This window comes from Amblyomma maculatum, chromosome 1 (assembly GCF_055883805.1).
Source record: "Amblyomma maculatum isolate TAMU_Amacu chromosome 1, ASM5588380v1, whole genome shotgun sequence".
NCBI classification, from domain to species: domain Eukaryota; kingdom Metazoa; phylum Arthropoda; class Arachnida; order Ixodida; family Ixodidae; genus Amblyomma; species Amblyomma maculatum.
Genome location: NC_139344.1, coordinates 232,054,443 through 232,079,887, shown reverse-complemented (window position 1 = coordinate 232,079,887; position 25,445 = coordinate 232,054,443). Strand labels below are relative to the sequence as shown.

The window sequence follows — 25,445 nt, the reverse complement described above, 5'->3', positions numbered from 1 at the left end:
ACGAACACTCACTTAGTACGAACGAGGGCGGTGCTACCGTCAAAATATATATTGGGGCAATGGCACAGTGTCTCGCATAGAACGAACTGTTGTGGCCTCAACATTCGGTTAGAGCGAACGCGAAGCTGTCGGGCCCCCGTAGTTGACAGAGCCGGCGGTGTTTGGCGCGGTTTCACTCGACTGCGAACCCGCGGCAGGCGAATTTCGCGCAGTTTGTGTTCCCCTGACACGACGCGAACGCAGAGCGCACAAAGCGTCCCCTGACGCTCCTTTGCGGGTAAAATAAAGTAAAAAAAAAGAAAAGAAAAAGCGCGCGTTGGAAAATGAAAACGAAAAAGCGCGCGCGCGCGGTGACGAAAGAGAAAGTGGTGCCGCCCGCGTCGCTATGATGCATCCACGTGATCTGCGTTGGCCAATCCGGAAAGTCAAGCGCCTGCTCTACCGATTCAAACCGGTTCTCCATTTGTTGCTCCGTTGCCACCCCGCGCTGAGGGCATTGCGCCGTTGATTCTTTCTGTGCGATGGCACTGCGTTGGCATCGTTGCCGCATCCGTGCCTTTCCCAGATCGGGGAGTTGAAGGCTGCCTTAACGCGCGAACCTAAGGGCTTGATTTGCGCCTGGTGCGATGGAGGACTGTATGCCGACCTCTTCAGGTGCTAAAAGGAAAGCTGTCGACATTGCAACGAAGATGGCCATTGTTAATGAACTTGCTCAAGGTGCAAAACCTGCGAACTGGTCAAGAAGTACGGACTGTCGAAATCGACCATTTCAACCATTGCGAAGGGCAAAAAAAAAGATTCTTGGTGCTACCGTGAATGCCGACCTGACGACTAGAAAGCGCCTTCGGAAGGTGACCTACGCGGACGTTGAGGACGCACTGCTGAAGTAGTTCGCTGACGCCCGGTCTAGCAAAGTTCCGATCAGTGGACCGCTGATGCTCTCCAAAGCTAAAGACTTCGCCTTCCTTTTGGACTTTCCCGATTTCAGCTCAGGCAATGGATGGCTCCACCGGTTTAAGGCTCGCCACGGAATTGTTTTCAAGGCGGTCGTCGGCGAGGCCGTGTCTGTGAACAATGGGGACGTCGATGCGTGGCTTTCCGACAACCTCCCAACAATCACGAGCTATGCTCCACGGGACGTTTACAATGCCGACGAGACTGCGTTGTTTTATTAGATGTTGCCATCTAAAACGCATGCCTTGAAAGGCGACAAGTGCGCAGGAGGGAAGAACAGCAAGTTGCGCATAACCGTTCTTCTGTGTGTCAATATGGATGGCAGTGACCGGCGGCTGCCTTTTCTCATTGGCAAGTCACGTAAGCCGCGATGCTTTGGAAGCTACGTGCCCTACGCTACAGGAACAATACGAAAGCCTGGATGAGTCGCGACATATTTGCAGAGTGGCTTGTCGAGTTCGACCGTGACATGGCACGAAAAAACAGGAAGGTCCTGCTCGTGCTGGATAACTGTGCAGCGCACCATGTGCAGCCTTCCTTGAGTGCGGTGACAGTGCTCTTCTTGCTTCCCAATGCAACCTGCAAAATTCAGCCGCTGGATATGGGCATCATTCATGCGTTCAAGGTGTGCTACCGGCGGCGCGTCATCCAAAAAGGTGTGCTACCAGCGGCGCGTCATCCAACGCTTGTTGATCACGGTTGATGCTGCCATGCCAGTTCGCATCAGCTTGCTTGCCGCCGTGGAGATGTTGAAAGCGGCGTGGATGGAACTCACCGCAGAGTGCATAGCAAATTGCTTCCGCAAGGCGGGTTTTATGGGCCCAGGCACCGAGGGCGCCATAGATCACCCACTGGAATGCCGTTCGCACGAGGACTTGTGGCAACGCGTCGTTGACACGCAGCTGGCTGGATCTGACGTTGCCTGGGACGATTTCGTTTCTGCTGATGACGCCGACATTGCGGAGCCATGCGCTGACGAAGCTATTGTGCGTGAAGTGCGAGCCCTTCCTGACTGCCCAGAGACCGACGAGGACGATGACGAGGATGCTACCGCCAGTTGCTGTGAACGCTTCAACTGCGATCGGTTACATCGCGTCGCTTAAGGAACTCGTGTGGAGCAGAGGCCTTGGCGATGAACATATTACCGCGCTGGAAAAATTAGAAACGGCAGTGATGCAATCAGTTTTGAAGAAGCAGACATGCATCACGGACTTTTTTCAAAAATGAAGTTAACTTTCGTCTCGCTTGCTCTTTTTGCCCGTATTATAGGTGGTCCACTTACTATGAACTTTGGATACAACGAACAAATGCCGCGTGACGATCAAGTTCGTTATAAGTGGGCTGGACTGGACTGTACCCTATTGTTCCTCCCCACGCGTGAGAGGGTTGGACTGGACTACACTAGTCTAGGTGGCTTTGACTGCAGTACCCTAGCCCGCCTAAACACAAATAAAACGGTGTCAACATGATCACAGCGTAAATTTAGTACAAGTGAAAAGAAAAAGCGGATGCCAAAAGGGAAAAGGGGCAATATCATGCAAATTATTTGTTTATGTTTCATGCATATATTTCTGCAGGCTTCGACAATGAACCTTAGTTGAAGGCAGCTGCTGCTTTAGAATACGGAGACCTTATAGGTTAGGAAGATAAGGTAATAGCGGAGCAGGCATGCCCAGTATAATTACCGCACCCATCGCCTGTTCAGCGCTGGGCGCATGCGCATTGTTGCTGCTCTATTACCGTATCCCACCCCTATTCCAATGCTCCCTATTGTTGATGCTATAGATATAGAAGGGACCCGAACACTCCTCGACTGGAGTGTAAACTGCCAGCCTTTGTGGTAAACAAAAAATTTGTTTTATCAAACGTTATTACATACATGATAATATAGGTATATTTAGTTGAACTTCAGTCAACATTCGTCCTTGTTTATTTTTAGTTCGTGCTTGTCCAACCTGAAAACTAGATTTAGTAAGTTACAAGGTGTAGATAAGTAAATGATGCCAATTTCTTTTTTCCCTTTTGAGATGAATCGATATTGCGAAAGAAACATGAAATCCACCAAAAGGCTATATACCGCGCAGGATGCAGGCATGTATTCATGTTCACTTCGGCACTGAAGTGGCGGATCCACGCTAAACTATGTGGGAAATGGGAGAAGGGGAGAGGGGGGTTGTAAAGGAACGTTGCCAGAAGAAAGGACCAAACGGGGCCAGTTTTGTAGGCGCTTATGGAGTCCTCTTCCCCTCTTTCAATTCGATGCTCCACAGAGTCCTCATTTTATTTATTCACACGCATGCGCGCGTTGCCCCTGTGTGTGTATAGGGGGGGAATAGAGTTTGAGGGCGAGGGCAAATGCTCCACAAGAGGCGTAGTTTCTGTGGTAACAAAATTTAGCCGGCGAACATGAAAGACAAGAGTGGCCAGCACACTCTCTCTTCCACTGGTACTGTTGTAGAGAAAATGTATATATGCAGTGGAACATGGCACAAGCTCTGCAGCTAAGCTCCGAAGGGAAAATAATAATTAAAAAAACAGTAGAAATGTGTGACGAAGGAGCAGGAACGGAATCCACAAAACCGCCTCTGCACTCGTGGTGATAAAAAGCCTATAAAAACGACCCTTTTGATATTTGCCGACCCAACGGGTAGTTGCAAAAAGTCACCGAGACCGATGCCCTTGTTTCCAGCCTCACGGAACATGATGGGCACGGTGAAGTACAGGACCGCTGTTTCTGAGCGCTAATGTTTCTTTGTCAATCAGGGAAACAATGATAAGAGTAAGTTTAGTGAAAAAAGCGCGCAAATAAAATAAACAAACCTGCCCAAAAGAAAGGGGGCGCGCAGAAGAAACGTTGAGCACGAAAAACAGAGGTGCGGCCATTTTAGCTGCTACGACCCTGCCAACAGTTGTTTTTTTTCTTCGCTTGGCTGGACTATCTTGCATGAGTAGTCGACGATGATTGAACGAACCTGCGGCGGCAAAGTCAAAGTAAGGTTTATTCACACTTTTATAACATTTTTTTTCCTGTCCTGACTAAAATCTGGGAAATTAGCAAACAGCAATGTACTTGGGCTGATACCAGAGTTTAGCATCCGATGCATTCTTTTATCATGTGTGCAGAGCGAAGCAGAATTTTAGTTTTTTTTTACGGTTTTTATCTTTGTTGTGAACTCGTAAAATCTTCATATCATGCAATAAATTTGAGCGGCATGTAACAACCTTTTCTCCTCATTTCATGTTCATAGCATCAAATTTTAGTTTTCCTTCGAGGGCTTGCATGATACCGATCCTCTAACGCGCAAGACTTGATATCATCACTTTCAAAACAATGCAGAGAAATTCCGCGTTGTCTGGATATATTCCTATCTGGTAGGTTGAAATAATGACAGAACTCTTTGAATTGCTGATTCCGCTTAGTCGTTTCTGTGGAAGGAAAGAGGCCTCCTCTGTTCGTCGGTTTCCCCGTGTTAGTGGTTACTCGCTTCTCTTGCGAGGCAGCCCCATGAGCAGCGAAATGCCCGCTTTTGCCAAACACAAGCATACATTATGTGTGTTACTAAAAAAACTAAAAGCGAGTAACGAAAGCCACTACTTGTGCTGGACAAGAAGCATGTTTCATTCGCTGGGGTACAGTGTTGACCACAAACGTTAGTGTTGACTGTAGCCGAGGTGCGCGCAAGAGCACTGGCGGTGTTTCGGCACACAAACAGTATGGCACATTGAATTAGAGTGGATAAGTAAATCACAAAGCAAGTGTACACTGTCATTGGACCTTTTTCTTTTTCCAGTAGCGCTACTGCGCATGCGCGAAGCGGCCTCGAACGCCATTTTCACTGGATGCCACGCGAAAATAGGGAGGACTGCGCTACAAGTCCCTTTTTTAGGAAACGTCGTCCCTCGCATCATCAACGCTATCTAGCCCTTAGGAATGCGCGCATTATATTTCCCCGCCTCCCGCAGCTTGTCTCAACAGAGAAAACGCGGCCAGGTTCGCCAGCTTCCTGTTGTCATTTTCATGGTTTAACAGGGGAGAAAAAGGGGTAGTGTATCAAGGTATGTTCACAGATGACACACGCGTCTCCGCACAGGCTAGACGAGACCAGCCCTGCACTCAACTACTGTTTGGAAGATAAGCTCACCCCACTACTAGGAATAAATTTCTGCACAAATTCTTGGCAACCGGTCCTGTCAATAGTACTTTGCCTGACGCCCTCAAGAAGGGTGCGCTTTGGAAAAAGGTCCATTTGCAGAGGTCGCCAAACATGATTTGTCACAGAGGGGGAGACCCTAACATTACTCTAGCTGTTGTTTGAATGTCCCCCTCCATAACAAATCCATGGAGGGACGTCTCACTGTGCCCCGACTCAACTAGACCGCGTTTACATGCTTCCTGCAGTGGTGTGGAACCGAGTCAACCCACCCCTTCACAATAGTTCGACTCAACTAGTCGACCCGACCCACCAGTGTTTACCTCCCTCGCCCGATGGAAAGGAAAGGGCAGAGTGAAAACGTTGTAGAAACATAATACCCTCTTGTAAATACCCCTCGATTCAGGATTTTTGTAGCGCCACCCTTGTAATTTTACTGAACTGCGACATTGTTAGTCCACATACATTTCAAAGATGGCGCTACCTACTACACTTATCGTACGTGGCTCTGCTATTCCACTATTTGTTTTTTGTACACTTTCTAGTTGATAATTGTTACCACTTGAATAAAGGAAGCAAAGCCCGAAACGTTAAATTATATTCGCCAGAAAAAAAACAAGCCATGGAGCATTTCATACGTGCTTAAAGGGCTCGCGCTCTTCAAGCGAACCGCAGAAAAACTAGCTGAAATCACCCTGACCGCGCACATTCCTCGAGAGTCGTAGAGCAAAACCGATGCTTATCCTCTGACAGCGAAGTGTAAAGTTTTTCCACGCGAAACCTCAGCACCGCTAAAAGCTTCTTACTTGAACAGTTTAGCATTTTCTTTTAGCCATTTTACAAAAAACGCCAACTTTGATCACAAATAACTTAAACTAAATAAAGCAGACAGACTATACTTTCAGGAAAAAGCCAACCCTTAACGACCTCCAACTGTGCAAAAAATCTCCGCAGCACAATGAATATCTTGAAAGTTATTGTATATATAATTACCTGTTTCGTACGATTTTTAAAGGCGCGTGGCTAATAAACTAAGTAATACACACTGATAAAAAGCTTACCTTTGTTCGTTAGCATCTAATCTCAAAACAGACCGAACGGTTTTTCTCTATGTACAAAAGGTTTCGCACAATTTTGCACTTCCTGAGACAAGTAGAGCTGAAAAGCCGTTTCTTACCTTCGTTTTTTCCTTTACAACTTAAACATCGTTGCAGCTATTTATAAACCAAATGCACCAATCGAAAGTAGAGAAAATAAGGTTTACAAAGATTTTAAAATCACATTTATAAACTAAACGAGTGAGGCACAGTAGGCGTACGAATATCGCAGAAATGTTGTCTCTTCACCGCTGGAGTGGGACTGCCACCTTAACCTGTACATAAGAATAAATCAAGCACACGTCTATTGGCTATAGCATGGATGTCATGCCGCCAGGTATCACAACGAGGTCTGTGCCAGTTTCAGCGCGGCGAGCCTTCACCGCATCAGTGCAGTGGCCTCTGAAGGAATCCCCCCACAGGGGGCATCTGTTAAAGCAGATGTTTGAGTGTACTGTACAACACCACGGACCTCGAGCACCCAAGCTAAGCTGTGCGTGGCATTGCCGTGCCTGGGGAAAAGGGGATCTTGGTGGTTGAGCCGATGCTGAGGTTTCGGACCTTTAAGGCTCCTCGGCTGAGCAACTCGCTTTGGCCCCAGCTTCACATAGACTGCACCCCGGGGCTGACATACCCAGGGGAAATCGGGAGTTGCCTTTTCCTATCCTTCCCTTTCTTTCACTTTCCTATCCTCTTACAACTGTCCTGTCTTCTCCTACCTTCTTAGTCTTTTCCTACTTCCAGGCAACAAGCGTTAACCTTGTGTGGCTAATCACCCTGAGTTATGCCATATACGGTTATAGTTGCGGTGTACAGCTTGCGTGAACAGGACTTGTGCAAAAGTTCCTGTCCCGTCCCCTTGTTGAATTCCATGGTGGAGGGCTGGCACCGTGGCCAAACAACAATTTAATCAAATTGCTACTTCTCTTTCAACAAATCAGAGTCCGAAAAGGGGTGCACAGATGAAACTGCCAACTTAAAAAAAAAAAAAAAAAAAAACTAATTGCCCTCGCTTCTATGCGATCCACAGCGAAGGCGCCGAGAAAACTGCGCACCTAATCTCCCCATTCCTCGTTGCAAAGACTGACAGAAAAACTAGGCCTAGTCTGTAAACTAAAAAAACTAGCCAATGGTGACCTTTTAGAAGTGCTTCACAGCCACCAGTCTGAAAAGCTCCAACTTTGGAGAAGTTTGGAGAAGTCTCAGTGGCCATCACTCAACGCAGTTCACTGAACATGGTAAGGGGAATCATTTCAGACAATGAGCTCAGATATGTGACAGAAAAAGAACTCCTGGGAATATTAAGACCAAAATGTGACAAATGTTTACTGCATCAAGATAAGACTTGACAACAAAGAAATTGCCACTTATCACATAGTCCTTACTTTTGCTTCAAGCAAACTGCCTGACACTGTCGAGGTCGGCTACACAAAGATGACATTGAAGCCCTACATCCCAAACCCACTTTGTTGCTATAATTGCCAGAAATACGGCCATGGGTCCCAAAGTTGCTGCGGCCAGCCTACATCAGCCAAATGTGCTTCTCACAAACATTTTACTGACATCTGCCAAGTCGAACCACACCTCTGTGCAAACTGCAAAGGAAACCACCTGGCATATTCACAATCCTGTCCAACTTGAAAAGAAAAGGAAATTCTAACCTTGAAAGTAACACTAAATATAAGTTACAAAGTAGCCCGCCGTGACGCATGAAGGTCCGCCACTCCGCGGATGCAGCGTCCTCGCTAGCAACCCGCGGAGGGAAAAAGGGACAGGGATGACACAGTGTTAATACTCGAATGCAATTTATTGCACTTGCAAATAATACAGAGCATGTCGGCTAGCTATACATCAACAAGGTTTTCCTTGGAAGGGCAAGGCTACGTAAGGACTTCTGACTCACCGGCTGGGGAATGGAGGTGGGACTTTAGCGGCGTACATTTACACGCGCCTTGAATATGGCGGCCGGATCTCCTGTGCACGCCGCATTCTTCGGACAACGCCTAACCACTGCGTCTGCCGTGAGAGGCAGCAAGAGCTTGTAGTGTTTACCGGTCGCTTCGCTGTTTGGAATCAGAAGATGGGCAGTCATGCATGACGGGTCCTCCCATGTGCGCTGCATACTCCGTGCCTGCTATTTGCTGGGAGGGGCGGTGGGAGGCGACCACTCGCATTGCTGGCTGGATCGAGAAGTGCTCTGTCGTCCTCTCGCCGGAACCTGCGTAGACATCTTGGTGGCACACCCATCGTTGGTTCTCCTTCCGCAAGGGAAGGTAACTACCTCCTCTCGCAGCCGGCGCTGCCACGACGCTCGCTGGTGGGGTGGGGATCGATCACGGCGAAGGGGGCAGCAACTGGTTTTCCACATCCCTCCCTACTTAAATGTTCACATCTGGTTGTCTTGCGCTGCTCCCTGGATGTCATCCATGGGGTACACATGAGGCTTGCAATGACGACCGCAGGGCAGCTTGCACAGGCAAGGGTGAAGGGGTCCCCGCTGTTCATCGGCAGGTCCTAGAAGCCAGCGTGACGGGAGAGTATTGTTCCCGCTGATGTGCCTTTGTTGGCAGGCAGGGAGCTGGCCTCCTGTCCTGTTGAGCCGGACTGGTTCCATGAGACTCCGCAACATGGTGACTCACGGCCGCAGGGCAGCAGGCAGGAACATAGAAAATGGCAGCAGGTCCATTCGGCTTCACTTGATCTCTGCACAACCCTCCGGGTCTCCAAAAGGTTGAATAAATTGCGCAAAAGGACCAATTTGCAAAAATGCATACCAGTGCAAGAGCCAAACAATTTTATCCAGCACCACACTGCGTTCCATTAATCCGAACAAAGCACGGGCATTCGCAGTTCGCTTGCCGGCATAAAAGCCTAGCGCGAAATTTTCGATTCGCCTTAACCCAAAAATACCAAGTTCATTCGAACAAAGTTAGCTTTCTCTAGTTGAGTAAGTTGTTTTGGCTACAGCGAGGTCAGCAAAAAAGAATGTCTGCCATAGTTAGAACATGTCCTCCGATGTGCGACAGGCAGCTCCCAAAAAGCCTTAAGCCTCGTCGCTTTATGGACAAGGATATTGTCTAAAACACAATGCTGCGAGGATGTGCGATGGCGATGGGGCCACACCCTTTAGAACGGGTGATCACATCATCACAGTCCGAGCGGAATCTGGCACAAAAAAAAAAAAAAAGGAAGACACAAAGGGTTTATGGGCTGTCTGTACGCTCCACTTTCGTCCGTCACTACCGGAATTACACTACTTGTTCATGCCTCCCTTGCTGCTCCGGCCGCTGCACCCACCAACACTCCAGGCGTCTCTTTGTAACTCCACCGCTCCTGCTGTACCCGCGCCAATGGAGAAGCCCAGTGCCTCTGGCAGCGACGCCGCGCTCAGAACTGGGGTGATGTCTTTACATCGGAGGACCACATGCTGCAAGGATTCATCCTCCGCTCCGCAGATAGCGCATGCTGTCTGGCATGCAGTGAACTTCGCACTCCACTGTTGCGTTCTCAGGGCACCGTAGCGAGCTTCAGCCAGCAGACCGCTTCCCAGAGAGTTCTCATACCACGGCTCCGGGCAGATTTCCAACTTCTGCGAACTTTAGAAGGCCAGGGATGACTTTACACCGACCGCAGTTATCCATTCCGCCATTTCAGCTGCTTTCACTTCCTCCTTTATTTTCTTCGCCCGATGCCCGGCCGTTCTCTGGGTCCCCTTCGCATGCGCAAGGCACACCGCTGGCAACTTGTACCGTTGCTGCAGCTTCGCCGTGCACCTAGTCCACCGTGTAGGTATCCCTGTATAGACCAGATGTGTCCACATCTGATGAGCCAGGCGACCGGCCGGAAGGCGCATTAGCCTGTCCTCAAAGGTTGTTTTGGCCACCGCCTCTCTCGCCACGAATGACGACCATCCAACTTCTTGCACTCCCTCCACCGCTGTGTGCCTTGGCACCCCCAACGCCAATCGGCCAGCTGCCCTCTGTTGGCGCTCAAGGAACTCCCTGGTGCCTGTCGAAAGGCACAGTACCGCATTGGCATACGTAAGGGCTGGTACCACCACCATCTTCCAAAACACTCTTGTCACTTCGTACCAATTAAACGACCAAAGTGACTGGCGCCCTAGCATACCCCTGTAGCGAGCAGTTTTCCCCCTTAGCTCTCGTTCGTGTTGTCCCAGGTAGTCTGCTCCCGCGGACAATCTGACTCCGAGGCACTTTGCGCGGATTCCACTCAAGCGACCGGTCTTTCTTGAGTCTGCCACGTGAATCCGCTGTGGTGGTCTCCCTCGCCCCAGGCCATCACCACGCATTTCGTGTCACTGAAGCTGAGACGACGCTCCGCCATTCCTGATGCGCAAATGTCCAGGAGCTTCTGTAGCTCTGCAGGTGACCCTGCAAGCACTGCGAAGTCATCCGCATACACCAGGGCGGGTTATACGTCGCACAACCCTTCTCCCTTCTTCGAAGTGCTCCAGATGAAAACCAAGCCCCGAGGCCTCTAACTGTGCTGTGGCCCCTGTGACATATATCGTAAAGAGCAGTGGTGACAACGGGCATCCCTGACGCAGTCCCTTCGAAATATCAATGAAGCTTGTCACCTGATCTGCCCACTCCACTCGCGCCTTGACCCCGTCGTATAGTGCTCGAAGGAGGTCAACACTGCGTTCCTCCAAGCCATATTCTCTGCCAAGGAACCCAGGGTGGCCCAACTCGCTCGCTGTGATCCAAACGCAACTTCTGAGCGAACGGCACCCACCGTGTCCAGCGGGTGTCAGAGTGACCCGGCGCTTTCCGGCAATCATGGCTGTAATACCAGTCAGCAGATTGCGGCACCTAGCTCCCAGAGCCGAAGAGTCAGAAGAGAAAATATTTACAACTACTGTATACAAGAAAAGTAGGGCCACCTTCCCGGCTGAGGCACTCACTCGCTTCTGGCTTGCTGTTCTCCGTGGACAGCTCAGTCTCTCGCTCTATGCGCATACCTCGTGGCTGCACCTCTCAGGGGTCTCGGCACAAAAGAAGTAAAACAATAAAAATTCTCCACATACAGACACACACTCACAAAAACACAACCACGACCATTTGTTCTCACTGCTACTCCTCTCACCTCTCCTTGCTAACACTGAGATGTCGGATCAGGTTTAACGCTGTAAGTCCAGGCAGGCACTCCACGCCGTGAACTGACGATCGTCCTTTTTCCCAAGGGTTTGCCACACGTCGGGCTACCGTTGTGGCAGTGGGAGCGAGTAGCAACCATGTAGAGGCCCCAATTGTGGTCGTATGAGGGGGTGCGGTATTCCGCCCCGCCGCCACTCCACAGATGCAGCGTCCTCGCTAGCAACCCGCGGAGGGAAAAAAGGACTGGGATAACACAGTGTTAATTCTCGAATGCTGTTTATTGCACTTGCAAATAATACAGAGCATGCCGGCTAGCTATACATCAACAAGGTTTTTCTTAGAAGGGCAAGGCTACGTAAGGAGGACTTCTGACTCACCGGCTCGGGAAGGGGGGTGCGACATGGCGGCGGACATTTTCGCGCGCTGTGAATATGGTAGCCGGGATCTCCCGTGTGCTCCGCATTCTTTGTATAACGCCATACCACAGTGTTTGCCGCGGGAGGCGGCGAGAGCGTGCGGTATTTACCGGTTGCTTCGCTGTTAGGAACCAGAAGACGGGTGGTCCGAGCATACCTGCCAACTCTCCTGATTCAGTCGGGAGACTCCCGATTTTTCACTGCACCTTCCGATTGTACGATCACTAGCCTAAATCTCCTGAAAAGTTGCCTCAGCCCGCGCGGAAATCATTTTTGCAAAAATCTCTGCGCAGAATCTGCAGCCGCGTCGTAACGCCCCCATCAAAGTTAACGGCAGCAGCAACGCCATCAGCATCATTGGCTAGCAGCGAGCCGAAGCCAAATCAAAGCTAAAGCCAGTGGTGCCGTTTGGCTGCACATGTTTTCTCCATAGAGTTAATACAAAGACTTTGTATTAACTCTATGGTTTTCTCAGGCCTTCCCTTGTGTGCACCGTTGCTGTCGCTTGCTGTGTGTAGGCTTAGCGTGTCTGCGGTCCACTGTGTGACGATCGACATCCTTGTGTTGTTCGCGACATCATGGCGCTCTCAAAGCCGAAAAAGAAATATTTGCAGAAGTTTTTGAGATCGTATACTTCTGACTTTCCTTGTTTTGTGACGTCAAGAAAAGGCGAACATTTCGCATTTTACACAACGTGTGGATGCGACGTCAATGTGTGTCACGGCGGCAAAGGTGACTTGAAACATCACGTTTCCACAGCGAAGCATGTGAACAACGTTCGCGCCACTGACCAGCAAGGGAACATAGCAAACTTTCTGCAAAAGGACTGCAACAAAAGTGTGATACGTGCGGAGTGCCTTTTTACAGGTTTCCTAATTGAACATTACCTGCCGCTAAGTGTCAGCGACCATGTTGGGTCTCTTTTAAGAAAAATGTTTCCGCGGTCTGAGGAAGCAAAGCGGTATGGATGTGGACGCACCAAGGCGACTGCAATCGTGGGCGAAATGGCCTCAGAGGTGCAAAGCACGATGTTAAACGCCCTGAAACACCGTGCTTTTGCTGTTGCTGTGGACGGTAGCAATGACAGTGCTGCACAGATATACCCGATTGTAGTGACCTACTACGTAGAAGAATGCTCGAAGATCGACAGTAGGCTAATGAGCCTTCAAGAACTTCATGGGGAGGCAACTGGACGAAAAATAGGTAACCTCGTGTTGGAGGCATTGAAAAATGTTGACGTGCCTGTATCCAACTGCATTGCGTTTTGCGGCGACAATGCAAACGTTATGTTAGGGAAAAAAAACGGTGTCGCTGCAGTCTTAAAGGAAGCTCAAGAAAACTTAGTTGTTGTTGGCTGCCCGTGTCATCTGATTAATCTGGCTGCTGAGAAAGGAGCAGCGTGTTTGCCAGTGAAGTTCGACGAGGTCCTCGTTGATGTATTTTATTACTTGGAGAAAAGTGCCAAACGCAAAGATAAACTTTCAGAATTTCAAGACATGCACAATACGGAGGTGCGAAAAATTTTGAAACATGTGCCAACTCGTTGGTTGTCTTTAGGCAAGTGCCTCACTAGAATGCTTGACCAATGGAAACCTCTGGTCAGTTTTTTCTTGAATGAGGTAAAAACAAAAAAGCGATGCCCATCCTTTTTAGATTCTTATCATATTCCTCGAAGGCCCACATCAACAGGAGGTGAAAATCCCGATGGTGCGAGTCACAAGCGTAAAGCAATAACAGAGAAGAAAGATGTTCTACCAGCAAAAAAAGCCAAAGTTATATCTGAAACTGCAAGAGAAGCTGCTTTATCTCGCGAAGAAAGACTGCTCCATTTTTTGACATGTGACATCAACTTGGCTTTTGAATATTTTTTGAAAAGTGTGGTCCCGCTTTTTGAGAAAGCTAACTGCCAGCTGCAGTCGCAGGCACCACAAATACATATTCTGCGGCCTGTTTTACTGCAGCTCCTCACAGAGCTTTTGGCAAGGTTTGTGCTGCCGACAGCTGTAAAGGCTGCTGATTCTCCGCTTGATGTTCTACATCAAGATATTAGCTGCCAGAAAGGAGACACTGACCTGGTCATCGGAAGTCGCACCACAGCGTTGGTCGAGAAACTTAATTTAAATGATAAGACAGAATTTCTTGCTTCTGTGCGCAGTTATTTCAGCACTGCGTGCGACTACATCAGGCACAAATTTCCTTTTGAGAACCAAGCTGCGAAGCATGCTGAAGTTGCCAACCTGAATCTTATTTCTGAAGCATCTTTCTCAAGTCTTCGTTTTTTTGTTCAAAGCTTCCCCCAGCTGCTGCCTCACGACTGCAGTGAGACTGCTGAAGATGCGTTGGATTCCCTGGAAGCTGAGTTTGCTGTGCTGCAGGCGTACAATCTTCCGGAGCACATTCTGAAGGAAGAAAGGTGTGATGTCCAGTGGGCAAAAGTCGGTAAAATGCAAAACAGTGATGGAAAACTCCTGTTTGGCCGAGTTGCAAAGGTGGTACTTGATTTTCTTGTAATACCACACAGCAATGCACAGTGCGAGAGAATTTTTAGCACAGTGAGGAAAACAAGAACTGAATTCCGTTCATCGATGTGCAACACAACGCTCGAACAATTGCTGTTGGTGAAGGGCCACAAGCAGTCTGAGCCATGCTTTGAACAAAACTATTCTGATGAATTTTTGAAGCTCGCTAAATCTGCCACCGCAAAAGCCCTGCGAAAGGACTCTTCTGGCACTAAATGAAAAGTTAACGCTGCCTTCCCCCCCCCCCCCCCCCCCTTTCATATTCTGAATAAAATCTCCTGATTTTTGATCTTGCTGTGTTGGCAGTGTTACATTTGGGGTCGCGTGTGCCGGGGTATCGCACCGCTGCCAGCAGTTATTACGTGCGGCGTGCGGCCCCTCGGTAGCGTTGGCCTGGCGGCTCCGTGGACGGCGGACGGCATCAACGGTTCCAGCAAAGACGAGGCGTCTTCTAACGAAACAACCTTTACTAAAACATCATGAAGTAGCGGGCAGAGAAGCTGACCCGGAGAGAATACAGACACTCTCACACAGCTGGTGTCTAGCGTCGTAACAACGGCGCGTCAAAGTAGTCTCTCACTCAGCGGAGTCGGCCGCTGCTTTTTATAGGTTTTCCCGTTCACAGGGAAAGGGTAGACCCTCACAGGAAATGGAGCGCCCAACGTGTCTGGGCAAGATGGGATGACTCAATCGCAAGTGGTCCGAACGCATATCCTCCACCTCCTGCAGACAGAAGGCGACGCACTCTCCCTCGAGCTCCAGGCTTGGCCGGCGTTTGCACACGCACGCACACACATTTGGCGCGTGGCAGGACCACGTTGAGACATGTCCGCGGGAGGAAGCGTTGCGCGGCCGATGAACGGCGCCGAAATGGCCGTTCCGCTCGCGGTTCTGCCTGTTGCTATGCGGTGACCACGTCAGCTGTCCCACTTGTCGGCGGAGAAACGTAACAGCAGGTATGCGGTCGTGCATAACGGGTCCTCCCGTGTGCGCTGGTGCCTGCTATCCCCCGGCATTTTCCGGGAGAGGTGGTGGGAGACGACCGTTCGCATTGCCGGCTGGATCCAGAAGCTCTTCTGTGTCTTCTCGCGGGAACCCGCGTAGATGTCTTGGTGGCGCACCCATCTCTGGTTCTCCTTCCCCCAGGGGGAGGGGGGGAGGGGGGGGGGGGGCTAGCTATCTTTTAGAACCTGCAATGGAGGCCCTTCTAAAATTCTTCAATAAACTTTGGGTATCAGGAAAGCTACCAGAAGCTTGTAACAAAGCAGTAATTGTACCTTTCCTGAAACTGGGGAAGCTGCCAACTTCCCCCGGTAGTTGCAGGCCCATAGCACTCACAAATTGGAATCATTTTGTTAGTGGTAAAAACACGGACACAAAGACCTGGCATTGTCCAAAGACGAGACCCACTAGCTCTGTGGTGTAATTTTCGTGCAGGATGCAATCTCACACTTACACAAACCGCCCCGGAACATATCATCAAAGAATTCCTTGCACTCGAGGAAAAATGCAGTGCGTTGGTACAAGGAAGATCAGAGAAACCAAAACTTCTGCAGTATGCATTCATCTTCACTGTGGAATGCTATGCCATCTTGGTCGCTGTGGAAAAAGTGCGCGAGAACATTACAGCCAGTATTATTTACACAGATTCTCTTAGTTTACTCGCATCTCTTCACCCCAGAAATGCAGTCACACCACTACTTGGAGACATCATTCACAACATAAAAACAGCCACTGCCCACGGAATAAGCATCAAATTCTGCTGGGTCCCTAGCCATGTCTGAATCAAAGGCAATGAGAGAGTGGGCATATGCGCTGCTTAAGCGTGGGACAACCAAACCAAGAAGGTAAGTATGCCGTTCAAAAACTACATGAAGTTAGTGCATCTTAAACTTAGATATCAGTGGCAGTCCACTTGGAATAACAAAGTAAATAACAAACTTCACTTAGTAAAGCCTGTGTTGGGAAAATGGAAGTCATGTACTCACCAGGGGGTTTTATGCTGTCTTCGTATTGGACACACACACACCTTACACATCAATATATACTGACAAAACAAGAGAAACCCCTATGTGATACATGCGGAGAAGACCTCACTGTAAACCATCTCTTATACATTAAGAGAAGCAAAAAAATTCAGGGGGCACTTTCGCTCACTAAAGTGCTTCAAGGCGGAAGCCTTCCCCGCCGCGCTGCTTAGGCATTGACTGCGAAACTATTTGGGATTGACTAGAATTGTTACAGATACTGCGCCTTTTCTTTACTGTCAACCAATTTTAAACACCACTGATGCCTGTTGTACTGAGTCTATTTCTATACAGTAGTGCCTCGTTAATATGGACACTGGTTTCCGACCAAAACTGTCCATAAAACGAGTCATCCATAATAGCGAGTCATGAATAAAAACAAAAAGGATTTTATTGAGAAAAAAGAATTGTAATTAATGACTGCTTTTGTACATAACGGTGTGTACTGGACTCAAAATTTCACAGAACACCGGTAATTTTGAGTGAATTATCTTTGTCATTGTTGTCTTCGAAAAATTGTAGTGCGGTCTGAAGTGACTCGCATACCATGACATCCGTGATGGTGGGCTTTGTGTTGGTTGAACTTTCGAGCATGAACTCCTCACTGGCTGATGAATCAGCATCCGATTCTCTGCTCACCGCCACTTCCAAAATGGCCTCGTCACTGAGCAAAGTAAACGCTAAGTAGCTGCTTGAGATTCTCCTGAGGCAAGTAGTCCCTCACGACTTGGATTGACTGAGATGGCTTTTGCCGTTTGTATTTACAGATTTTTTCGCGCCTACGTTCAGCTCTGTTCTTTTGCGTTTAACTCCCGCCATGCCAAAAGCCAGACTCAAGTTGAGGGTTACAGGCTCCTGATGCTTTGCACTTTTCAGCCTAGTTAACCTTTCTGTCTTTCCGTCCTTCTGATCGTTTCTTTTTTTGCCTTGTACTTTTTCCATAAGGAAACAAGGGAGTCAAGTTGGCAAGCTGCTATGCAGGGGGCTATCGAAAATTTCATCTTCTTGGCACATGTTCTTATAAAATAAACAGTGCAAGCTGAAGTACAGTTTAGAACGACGGCTAGCCGACTACGAAGAGCTCAGACCTTGTCAAGGCCGCATCGTTGACTCAAAGCAGCCGACATGCGGACCGCCTGGTGTGCAAAATGTGGCAGTTCGACAGCGCAACAGGGACGAAAACCAGGAGCATGAGAGGGAAGCACGTCCAGAACACACATTGTGCTTTGGGAAAGAAAACTTCAGTTCCCACCGCCACTGTAGGCACTTGTCTTTCTTGGTGTCATTTCTTTTTTTATGCTTTTACCGGCCTAGCTCTGTTCACGTTCAGCAGAATTTATTGCAACCGCATGTTGCTGTTTTCCCGACTGCGGCGGCACTTCCGCTGCACCCAGAAATCTCCTGGTTCCCCCTTTTCGGGGTCTTTCTTAGGCTGACCCTCGGTTTGCTGTGTACGTTACTCCCCACTCTTGCGCCCCCTCCCCCTAAAAAAAACGGCGACATGCCCGCTTTGGTTCTTTCCAACCCCACAGGACTCGTTCAGGCATCCCGCCGTATCGGCTGTCTGCTTTTTTTCAAGCACTGTCCATATTAACGAGACACATATATGGGCCCCAGTGGGCCGTGTGCTTTCTTCCCCTGTCCATTGTCCAGACAGCAAGTTTTCATATTAACGAGTCATAAATACATTGAAAAGGTTTCGTCCCCGGAAAAACTGTCCATAATTTGAGTCGTCCATATTAACGGGGCACGGCTGTATATGCTCTGTGGTGCAGCATTTGAGAAAGCGCCAAATGAAATGTGCCGCACGGACACCTGGATCGAACGCCCAGCGGGGTCAGCTTCATATATGCGTGAATCTCTTAGTGACGTCATCACTTGTCATGACCGGATGTGATGTCATGACGACGTCACGGATGATGTCACCATGTGACGGCTATGGAGGTCTCGAAACATCTAGCCATTACTATTGGTTAGTGATAATTAACTTTCACTTTCTGAGTACTAGTTAATATCTGGTTAGTGCTAAACGCCCCTTAACTAGTAACTGGTGGTTAGTGACCTCCGATGACCTCCAAATGCATGGGTTCCTATGGGCAGCTGCTTAACTATTTTATTATCAGTCGTAAATTATCATGAAATTATCTTGAAAATGCCTTAAATCATGTTCCGATATCATCCGATTGCTATTAAGTATCGATTCAGTGGTGATTGGCATATGCCCATATAAGGCATGCACCCGAAACGCGGACACATTTGCTAATGACAGCATGAGGCATTAAAGGCTTTCGCCTTAATATCCTAAACAAACTAGATCAGAACAGTTGCGGCACATAAACACCACAGACTTATAATCTAGCGTTTGGCGCATGATAGCCTCAGTTGCTTATGTGCCATTAAACCCAACGCTGATCTCAGCGCCTCCGCTATATAGTGTCAGCGGGCGCTATAAGAGCTCCTTCTGCTAGATCCGACGGAGTGTACTTACTGATAGCAGAGAAATCCTAGGCTAACAGTGTTTTGTACTTTAGTAGGCACATGCTCTTGCAAATGAGCCCCGTGTTATGCATTACAGCACTCTATAAGACCTGTGCTGTGGTACAGCACGCTGCTGGAATGTACGCTTTTTCTTTTTAACTTTTTTCGATTGTGTCGTGGAACGCTGGCAGGCGTGCGCGTCCGAAGTTACTTGGGCAAACCACTGAATGGCACTGATTAAACTGTCTGCAAATGAGCTTTCTCTCATTCAGCATCGACGAAATTACTAGTATAGTGGTTTATTCATAAGCCACTGGACTAAATTTAGCGGCAAAACTCCTTCATATCCTAAAGAAGCTGTACATATCTAGCCCCAGCCCAGCCTGGGCTTGCCACTTCAAGCCTGTGTCCGGACCAGGCCCTCAACGTCAAGCCCCGAGTCCAGCCTGGCCGGCTCAAGCCGTGCAATGCTCTAATTGAAACATGTCGCGGCTGTTGACCTTGATATAACAAACTAGCTGCACCAACTACCTCTTATTGCTGAATTACTGGAATTTTGGCGGAACCCTGCAAGCTTCAGGACTATAACACAAACTGACATGAGAACAACTGAGAACATGAGAAGAACGTCTACGATAGCAACGAGCAACTGCATTTGAAACAACGCTCCATGTTTCATCACCAGCGGCGCAGATCCGGGACAAACGCAGCAGTCTCGCTGCTTTCATTTTTGAATGTGGCATTACAAAAGCAGGGAAAAATAACAGAACAAAGAAAAGGATGACACTAGGCAAGCAGTGTGCATCCATCACCGCCACACAGTTTCTCTCAAACTCCCGCGCGTTGGTAGCAGGAACTGCAGAGAGCGCCGGCGACGCGAGGCTAACAGTCTGTTTCCTGGGGCACAGTGAAAAGATGGTAGGCAAGCGGGAACATGCTTGTAGACCACAGTGTAAGAATAGTAAGAAGCGCAGTTTATGCAGACACGCTCTGCCAGTGTTCTTTGACAACACCTTTTTGTTTACAATTCCTATACGGTCAAACCTCGATATAAGGAAGTTCTACTGGCAGCCGAAAATTTTATTAAATCACGAATTTCTTTTTGTTAGGGTTCCTACGTTCTAGCTGCCCAGATAAAGGAACGGGTTAGTTGAACACTGCTAGTAGACGGGAACTTGTTAATGACGAATTCAGGAAATGAGCAAGACATTCTAGCAATAATAGCGGTAACGGTACCAGATGTTTTGTGTGTCAGGAGGATAATGGGTAATAAGCAAGCGGACGCGAACGCATAATTTTTCTTCATATGAGCAAAGAGTGCTCATTGCCCATGCCGGCGCGGCTACCTTTGCGTAGCAATCTTTCGTTCACGCCTCACGTATGCATACGGTATTTACGCGCATAATGAACTTGCCTCCTACTTTTGCCACCGGCAACTTAAAAAAAAACCCAGTCGTTAGTGTGTCCTTCCTTTGCGTGCCGTCGCAGTCCAGTATATTTCTTGTCAGGGTACCAAGATTCTATGCAACAAAAACTTCGCGGTGTGTTGGCTCCAGTGGTGGGGCTTCTGAAAGGGGGGAGTTGGCAGAGTGCCAGCGGCTTTGACAGGAGTGGCGGCGATGGCTTGCTCGGCTCGTCCGGTTGCTCAGTGCCTTCCCTTTATCACGCAGCAATCGGGGTGGGGCGCCATCCGCTGCCACAAAATCATTGGAAAGTGTGTAGCAGCAAACGCCTTTTGAAGCAAACGATGCTAAAAGCCCGCGCCATGATTGCGGCTGATCACATGCTTCCTTTGACAACTGAGGAGTGAAAGGATGGACGACTGTCGTAAAAAAAAGTCTGCTTCCCTCCCCTCAAACTGACGATGTCAGGGAAACGCAAAATGAGGTGTGTCTCGGCTAAAGTTTTAGTTCTCATCCAGTTACCAAGGTGGCTGCTGATACATCCATGCGATGCGTGAGGACTTCGTTAAATCAAAAGTGCAACATAAAATTGTTTCGTTAAATTGTGAAAAAAAAAAAAAAGTTTTTCAATTGGGCAAAGATTGGGAAATTAAGAAAAATGCGTTACATTGAGGTTCGTTATATCGAGGTTAGACTATAGTCGCCGCTCATGCCACAAAAAATGCTTTCACATTAAACTTTATTTACAATACCTCTTTTTTTTAATAGCTATGCTTTGTGGGAAAGGGTTTCTTTAGTTTGAACTACATTTACTGATGTTTGAGATCATCCAAAACTATTCAATTCACACCCAATTTTATTGCTCATATTCACTTTGCACCCCGAAATTTATATTTGCACACCTCTAATTTTTATCATGCTTTTCAACATCAATGTCCTACCACAAAGTCTACTCCACAACCCTCCTTGCCATTCCTGCTCTGCATATGCAAAATGGAGATCTGTTCAAAGTTGCACAAGAGAATTTATTCTTAGTATTCTAGGTGAGGTTACTACTAGCTGTACCAAATTTAAATTCTGCTCTAAACTTCCATTATAAAAACCACAGTCTTTGTCTCATATTTGCCACACACTGCATCAAGACTACATTATCAAGACAGCTTGCTGCCCCAAATTCACATCAGTCATTAAAAAGCAGTATGCCAACCTTTTGCACACTTTGTTTGTTTGTTTGTTTGTGTGTGTGTGTGTGTGTGTGTGTGTGTGTGTGTGTGTGTGTGTGTGTGTGTGTGTGTGTGTGTGTGTGTGTGAGAGAGAGAGAGAGAGACTAGGCATGAAGGCTAAGTATTTGTTAGTGCCATGCACCACTTCAGCCTGCCTCACTTCAAAACAGCTGTCAGAGGAAATCACTTGTGTAGTGTGTAACAGCCTGTCTTGCTTGTGATGCCCTTATTTACAAAATGCCCTTCTTGAACTTCCTTTGATGGCAAACACATTTTAAAAACCCATCGACAATGTTTTGCATGAGGTATTGCCCAGTGACACATTGCTTTGACTTGTCATCGCTACATGCCATGTGGCTCTTCAGCCTATGCAGCATCAGCCATCTTCACAGCAGCACCCTGTGATGAACCAGCACAGCCAACAGCCACACATGGGCCAGCAGCCAGGTGCCCAGCACATGCCCCAGCCACCCTCGCATCCGTCAGCCATGCAGCCAGGCATGGGCTCTGCACACCAATCGGGCCAAGCTCATCAGATGTCTCAGCATGGAGTCAGTTCTCAAGGACCGGTCCAACAGCAGGTGTGTGCCACTTATACAGAAACGCTTGATCGTGTTTAGTTTCGTTTCACGGTACTTGGGTTTATGCCTAGGTCAGTAGTGTCTAAAAAAGCAAAGATATTCCCATGTTACTTTTTTTGGACAGAAAAAAGTTTTTTGTGTGAGATTTCTGCTGTGTGTTGTATTTAAAGAAATTACATGCACAAAAGATCAAGAAATATTACAGGATACCTTATAAGCTATTTCCCACTGGTTTACAAATTGGAGTATGCAGTTAAACACTGATAAAACAGTACTTTTAAGAGTAACAAGAAAAATATACCCGTGTTCCTTTATATATCATCTTCACAACAATGATATTTTAGAGGTGGAGTCATATAAATACTTAGGGGTTACGCTTACAAATAAATTAACTTGGTTGAAACACATATCAGAAATTTCTGCTGCTGCACTTCGCAAACTGTGGTTTCATAAGCGAAAACTTAGGAATGCACCTGCCAGTACAAAGCGTCTTGCCTATAACAACTGCGTAAGGGCCAAACTAGAGTATGTGGTGGTTGTATGGGACCCCCATAATAAAGAAGATATCACACAACTCGTGCGTGTGCAAAGAAAAGCTGTGCGATTTATATTTGGCAAATATAGAAGTCAAGATTCCATCTACGCTTACGAAACAACACAACATGCACACCCTAGAATCCCGAAGGAAGGTTAGTCACCTCATCTTGCTTTATCACTGCCTACAAAGAACAATAAAAATGAAGTTACCTAAATGTTTCAAAGTTCATTGTATGAGAAGAACTAGACACATGCAGGAACACTCGGGGGCACCAAATTTTCGCCCACACAAACACATTTAAAAATAGCTTCTTCCCCAGAACTGTATCCGAATGGAATGCTTTACCTTCTCATATTTTTCTGTCCAGCAGTTTTGCAACAGAGTTGAAACATCATCTCCTTATTTCATGTGTTTTGGTTTTGGTTTGTTTTGTGTTGCAATCTTCAATTCTGATTTATTGTTTGACTTTTTTTTTTCTCTCTCTCTCTCTCTCTATGCATATGCTTGCCATTTCTTGTATTGTAAAATGTTTGAATGTGCCCCTCCTGCTAGGACCGTGCATGGTCTGCTGTATTTCAAATAAATAAAATATCTTGTACTATTAGATATTTTGTGTTACTGCCACCTCCCCTGTCCTCGTATTGGCAACCCTGTGCAAAAAAGTAAATATGTGCATTTTAGTAATATATTACTGCCAGCTTCGCATCAACAAACTTTTCGGGATTATAAATATTTCTTAGATGTCATGCCAATGCCTGCAGTTTTAACACAGACATCACAGTACTATGTTTTCTGCAGAAAGATGTTTTTCCTCTCTTAAATCAGAAAGGCTAGATACAGTGGATTTATGGTTCAAAACTAAGGTTTATTAATTTCACGTGCACCCTTAGTAAGCAAAGCAAACATCAGAAACCAAAATTACTGAGAAGCCACAGTAGCTCAAGAGTGCTTTGCCACGCTCTTTATGCAGATGCAGTCTCCACAGCAACATTCATCGCCACACCCCGGGCAGCACCAAGGCCAGCATCCAGGGCAGCACCCTGGCCAACCGCACTCTGTCCAGCATCCAGGGCAACACCCCGGCCAGCACCCTGTCCAGCATCATCCTAACCAACACCAGGGGCAGCACCCGCATCCTGTGCAGCAGCACCCCAGTCAGCATTCTGTCCAGCACACGGTCCAGCATGCTGTCCAGCACCCAGGCCAACACCCTGGACAGCACCCTGGCCCTCATCCCAGCCAGCAGCCACAGCAGCCACACCCTGGTCAGCATCCAGGGCAGCCACATAGCTCTCAAAGCCAGCACCTCAGCCAGCACCCATCCCAACATCCCCACCCAGCGCCACATCCAACTCAACACCAGTCTCAGCATTCCGGCCAGCCACCCCAACCGTCCCAGCATGCATCCCCACCCCCGGTGTCTTCACCACCGAGTGGCCCAGGTACACCGCAGCAGCAAGGCCCTTCACCTCCTTCCCAGCAACATCACCCGCCATATGGTAGTCAAGGTATGCCCTCTTGCTGCCTCTTCTCGTCCTCTTTTAGAGACTTTTCCCAGCTGGCACCACTCCTTGGTGCCAGCTGCTTACCTTGCTGTGGGAAAGGTGAAGGCCTGAGGTTTCTACGGGACTTGATGCAGTAGGAGACACTGTGAAGGAAAGAAACTCATGTCTAAATATAGGGACAGGCAACGGACCAATTAATGTTATAACACTATGATTGAAATTAAAAGGTCTAGCCTCGTACTGAAGGAACCAAGTGGTGTAACATCAAATAAGTATTTATATTTTCTTATTGATTCAACAAAACAAGCCAAAGTACCATTGTTTAGTGAAATCTTGCTGTTATCCTTGTATCCCACCACCGCTTCATTCGGCATGCATTGTCAGTGGTGGTGTACAGTCGTGAGCAAAAGTGGTATACAGCGCTCAGCCAGTGGCGGAGCTCGGGAAAACTGCATTGCAACTTCATCTAGCAACAGCTATCTGGGATCGAGATAATAGTGGTAGTGCCCCCTTTTATTTACATGCACGTGTCGCTGTCCCTGTCACCGTCACTAGATGGCATTTTGATGCAGTTTTCCTAGAGTGCCTCTGTGCGCACCGCCGCCCAGGGTGGAGACCTCGCCGACGCCGCCATATTGAAGCACACAGGATCCGCTACACTAGCATGCGTAACTGCGCCATTCTTGATTTCGGCGCTTCAGAGTGCTTTGACTTGAATTCTTTTTCATCAGTATTGCACAACGAGTAATTTTACTCATAATAGCCATTTCAGCATCCAGTTGTCAAATACGTAATTGTACAATTTTACAGCCTCAAGTGGCAGAGGTTGTGCAGCTGTGGGATTGCAAAACCTGTTAATATTCAACAGATCCAGTCGCCGGCTTGTTCTGCTGCCCTGTGTGGGTTGAAGAAATCATCTTATTGTTTTTCACATGGCCTTTTTTCCTCTCTCTGCACCCGCGAAAACCTACTTCTCTAGTTGTTGGTAGCATGCATAATTACACAAGTTTTTCACTCGTTTCATTTTTCTCCTGGATGCCTATTCACCGGAAGTCCATTCATTTGCTCGCATGCAGAGTTCGCTTGCACCATGGGCATGTGCACCGTCTGTTTGTGATTCCTTTGTTATAGTTTATTCAAGGCCATCTCTACTGAAAGCCATCCATCTGTGGAATGATCTTCCGAATAGCATCGCAGCGCTCCACAATCACGAAGCGTTTCGCGAAGATATGCTGAAGCACTTCATTGATAACGCTTAGCATATCATGTATGTTCCCGTCATTTATGTCACTATTCCTTGAAGGTGCTTTGGTGATGCGCAGTAGGTCTGTGGTGTAGTTCAATCTGCATTTTCTTTTTTTTTCATCTGTATAATATCTTGCAATCTTCTCGCTTGCCTTATATGATTTGTGCTTAGTACTTCTTATAACTCCCTC

The 25,445-nt window shown here is 47.8% G+C and overlaps 1 protein-coding gene across 1 annotated transcript in view; it reads left to right on the top strand.

Annotated features, from left to right (window-relative positions):
• Positions 1-25,445, top strand: part of LOC146205894 (uncharacterized) — a 69,514-nt gene that overhangs the window by 19,328 nt on the left and 24,741 nt on the right. The window contains exons 6-7 of the mRNA XM_084590558.1: positions 21,751-21,966; positions 23,475-24,012. Of these exons, the coding sequence (XP_084446684.1) occupies positions 21,751-21,966; positions 23,475-24,012 (754 nt within the window). The remainder of the gene's footprint in view (positions 1-21,750; positions 21,967-23,474; positions 24,013-25,445) is intronic.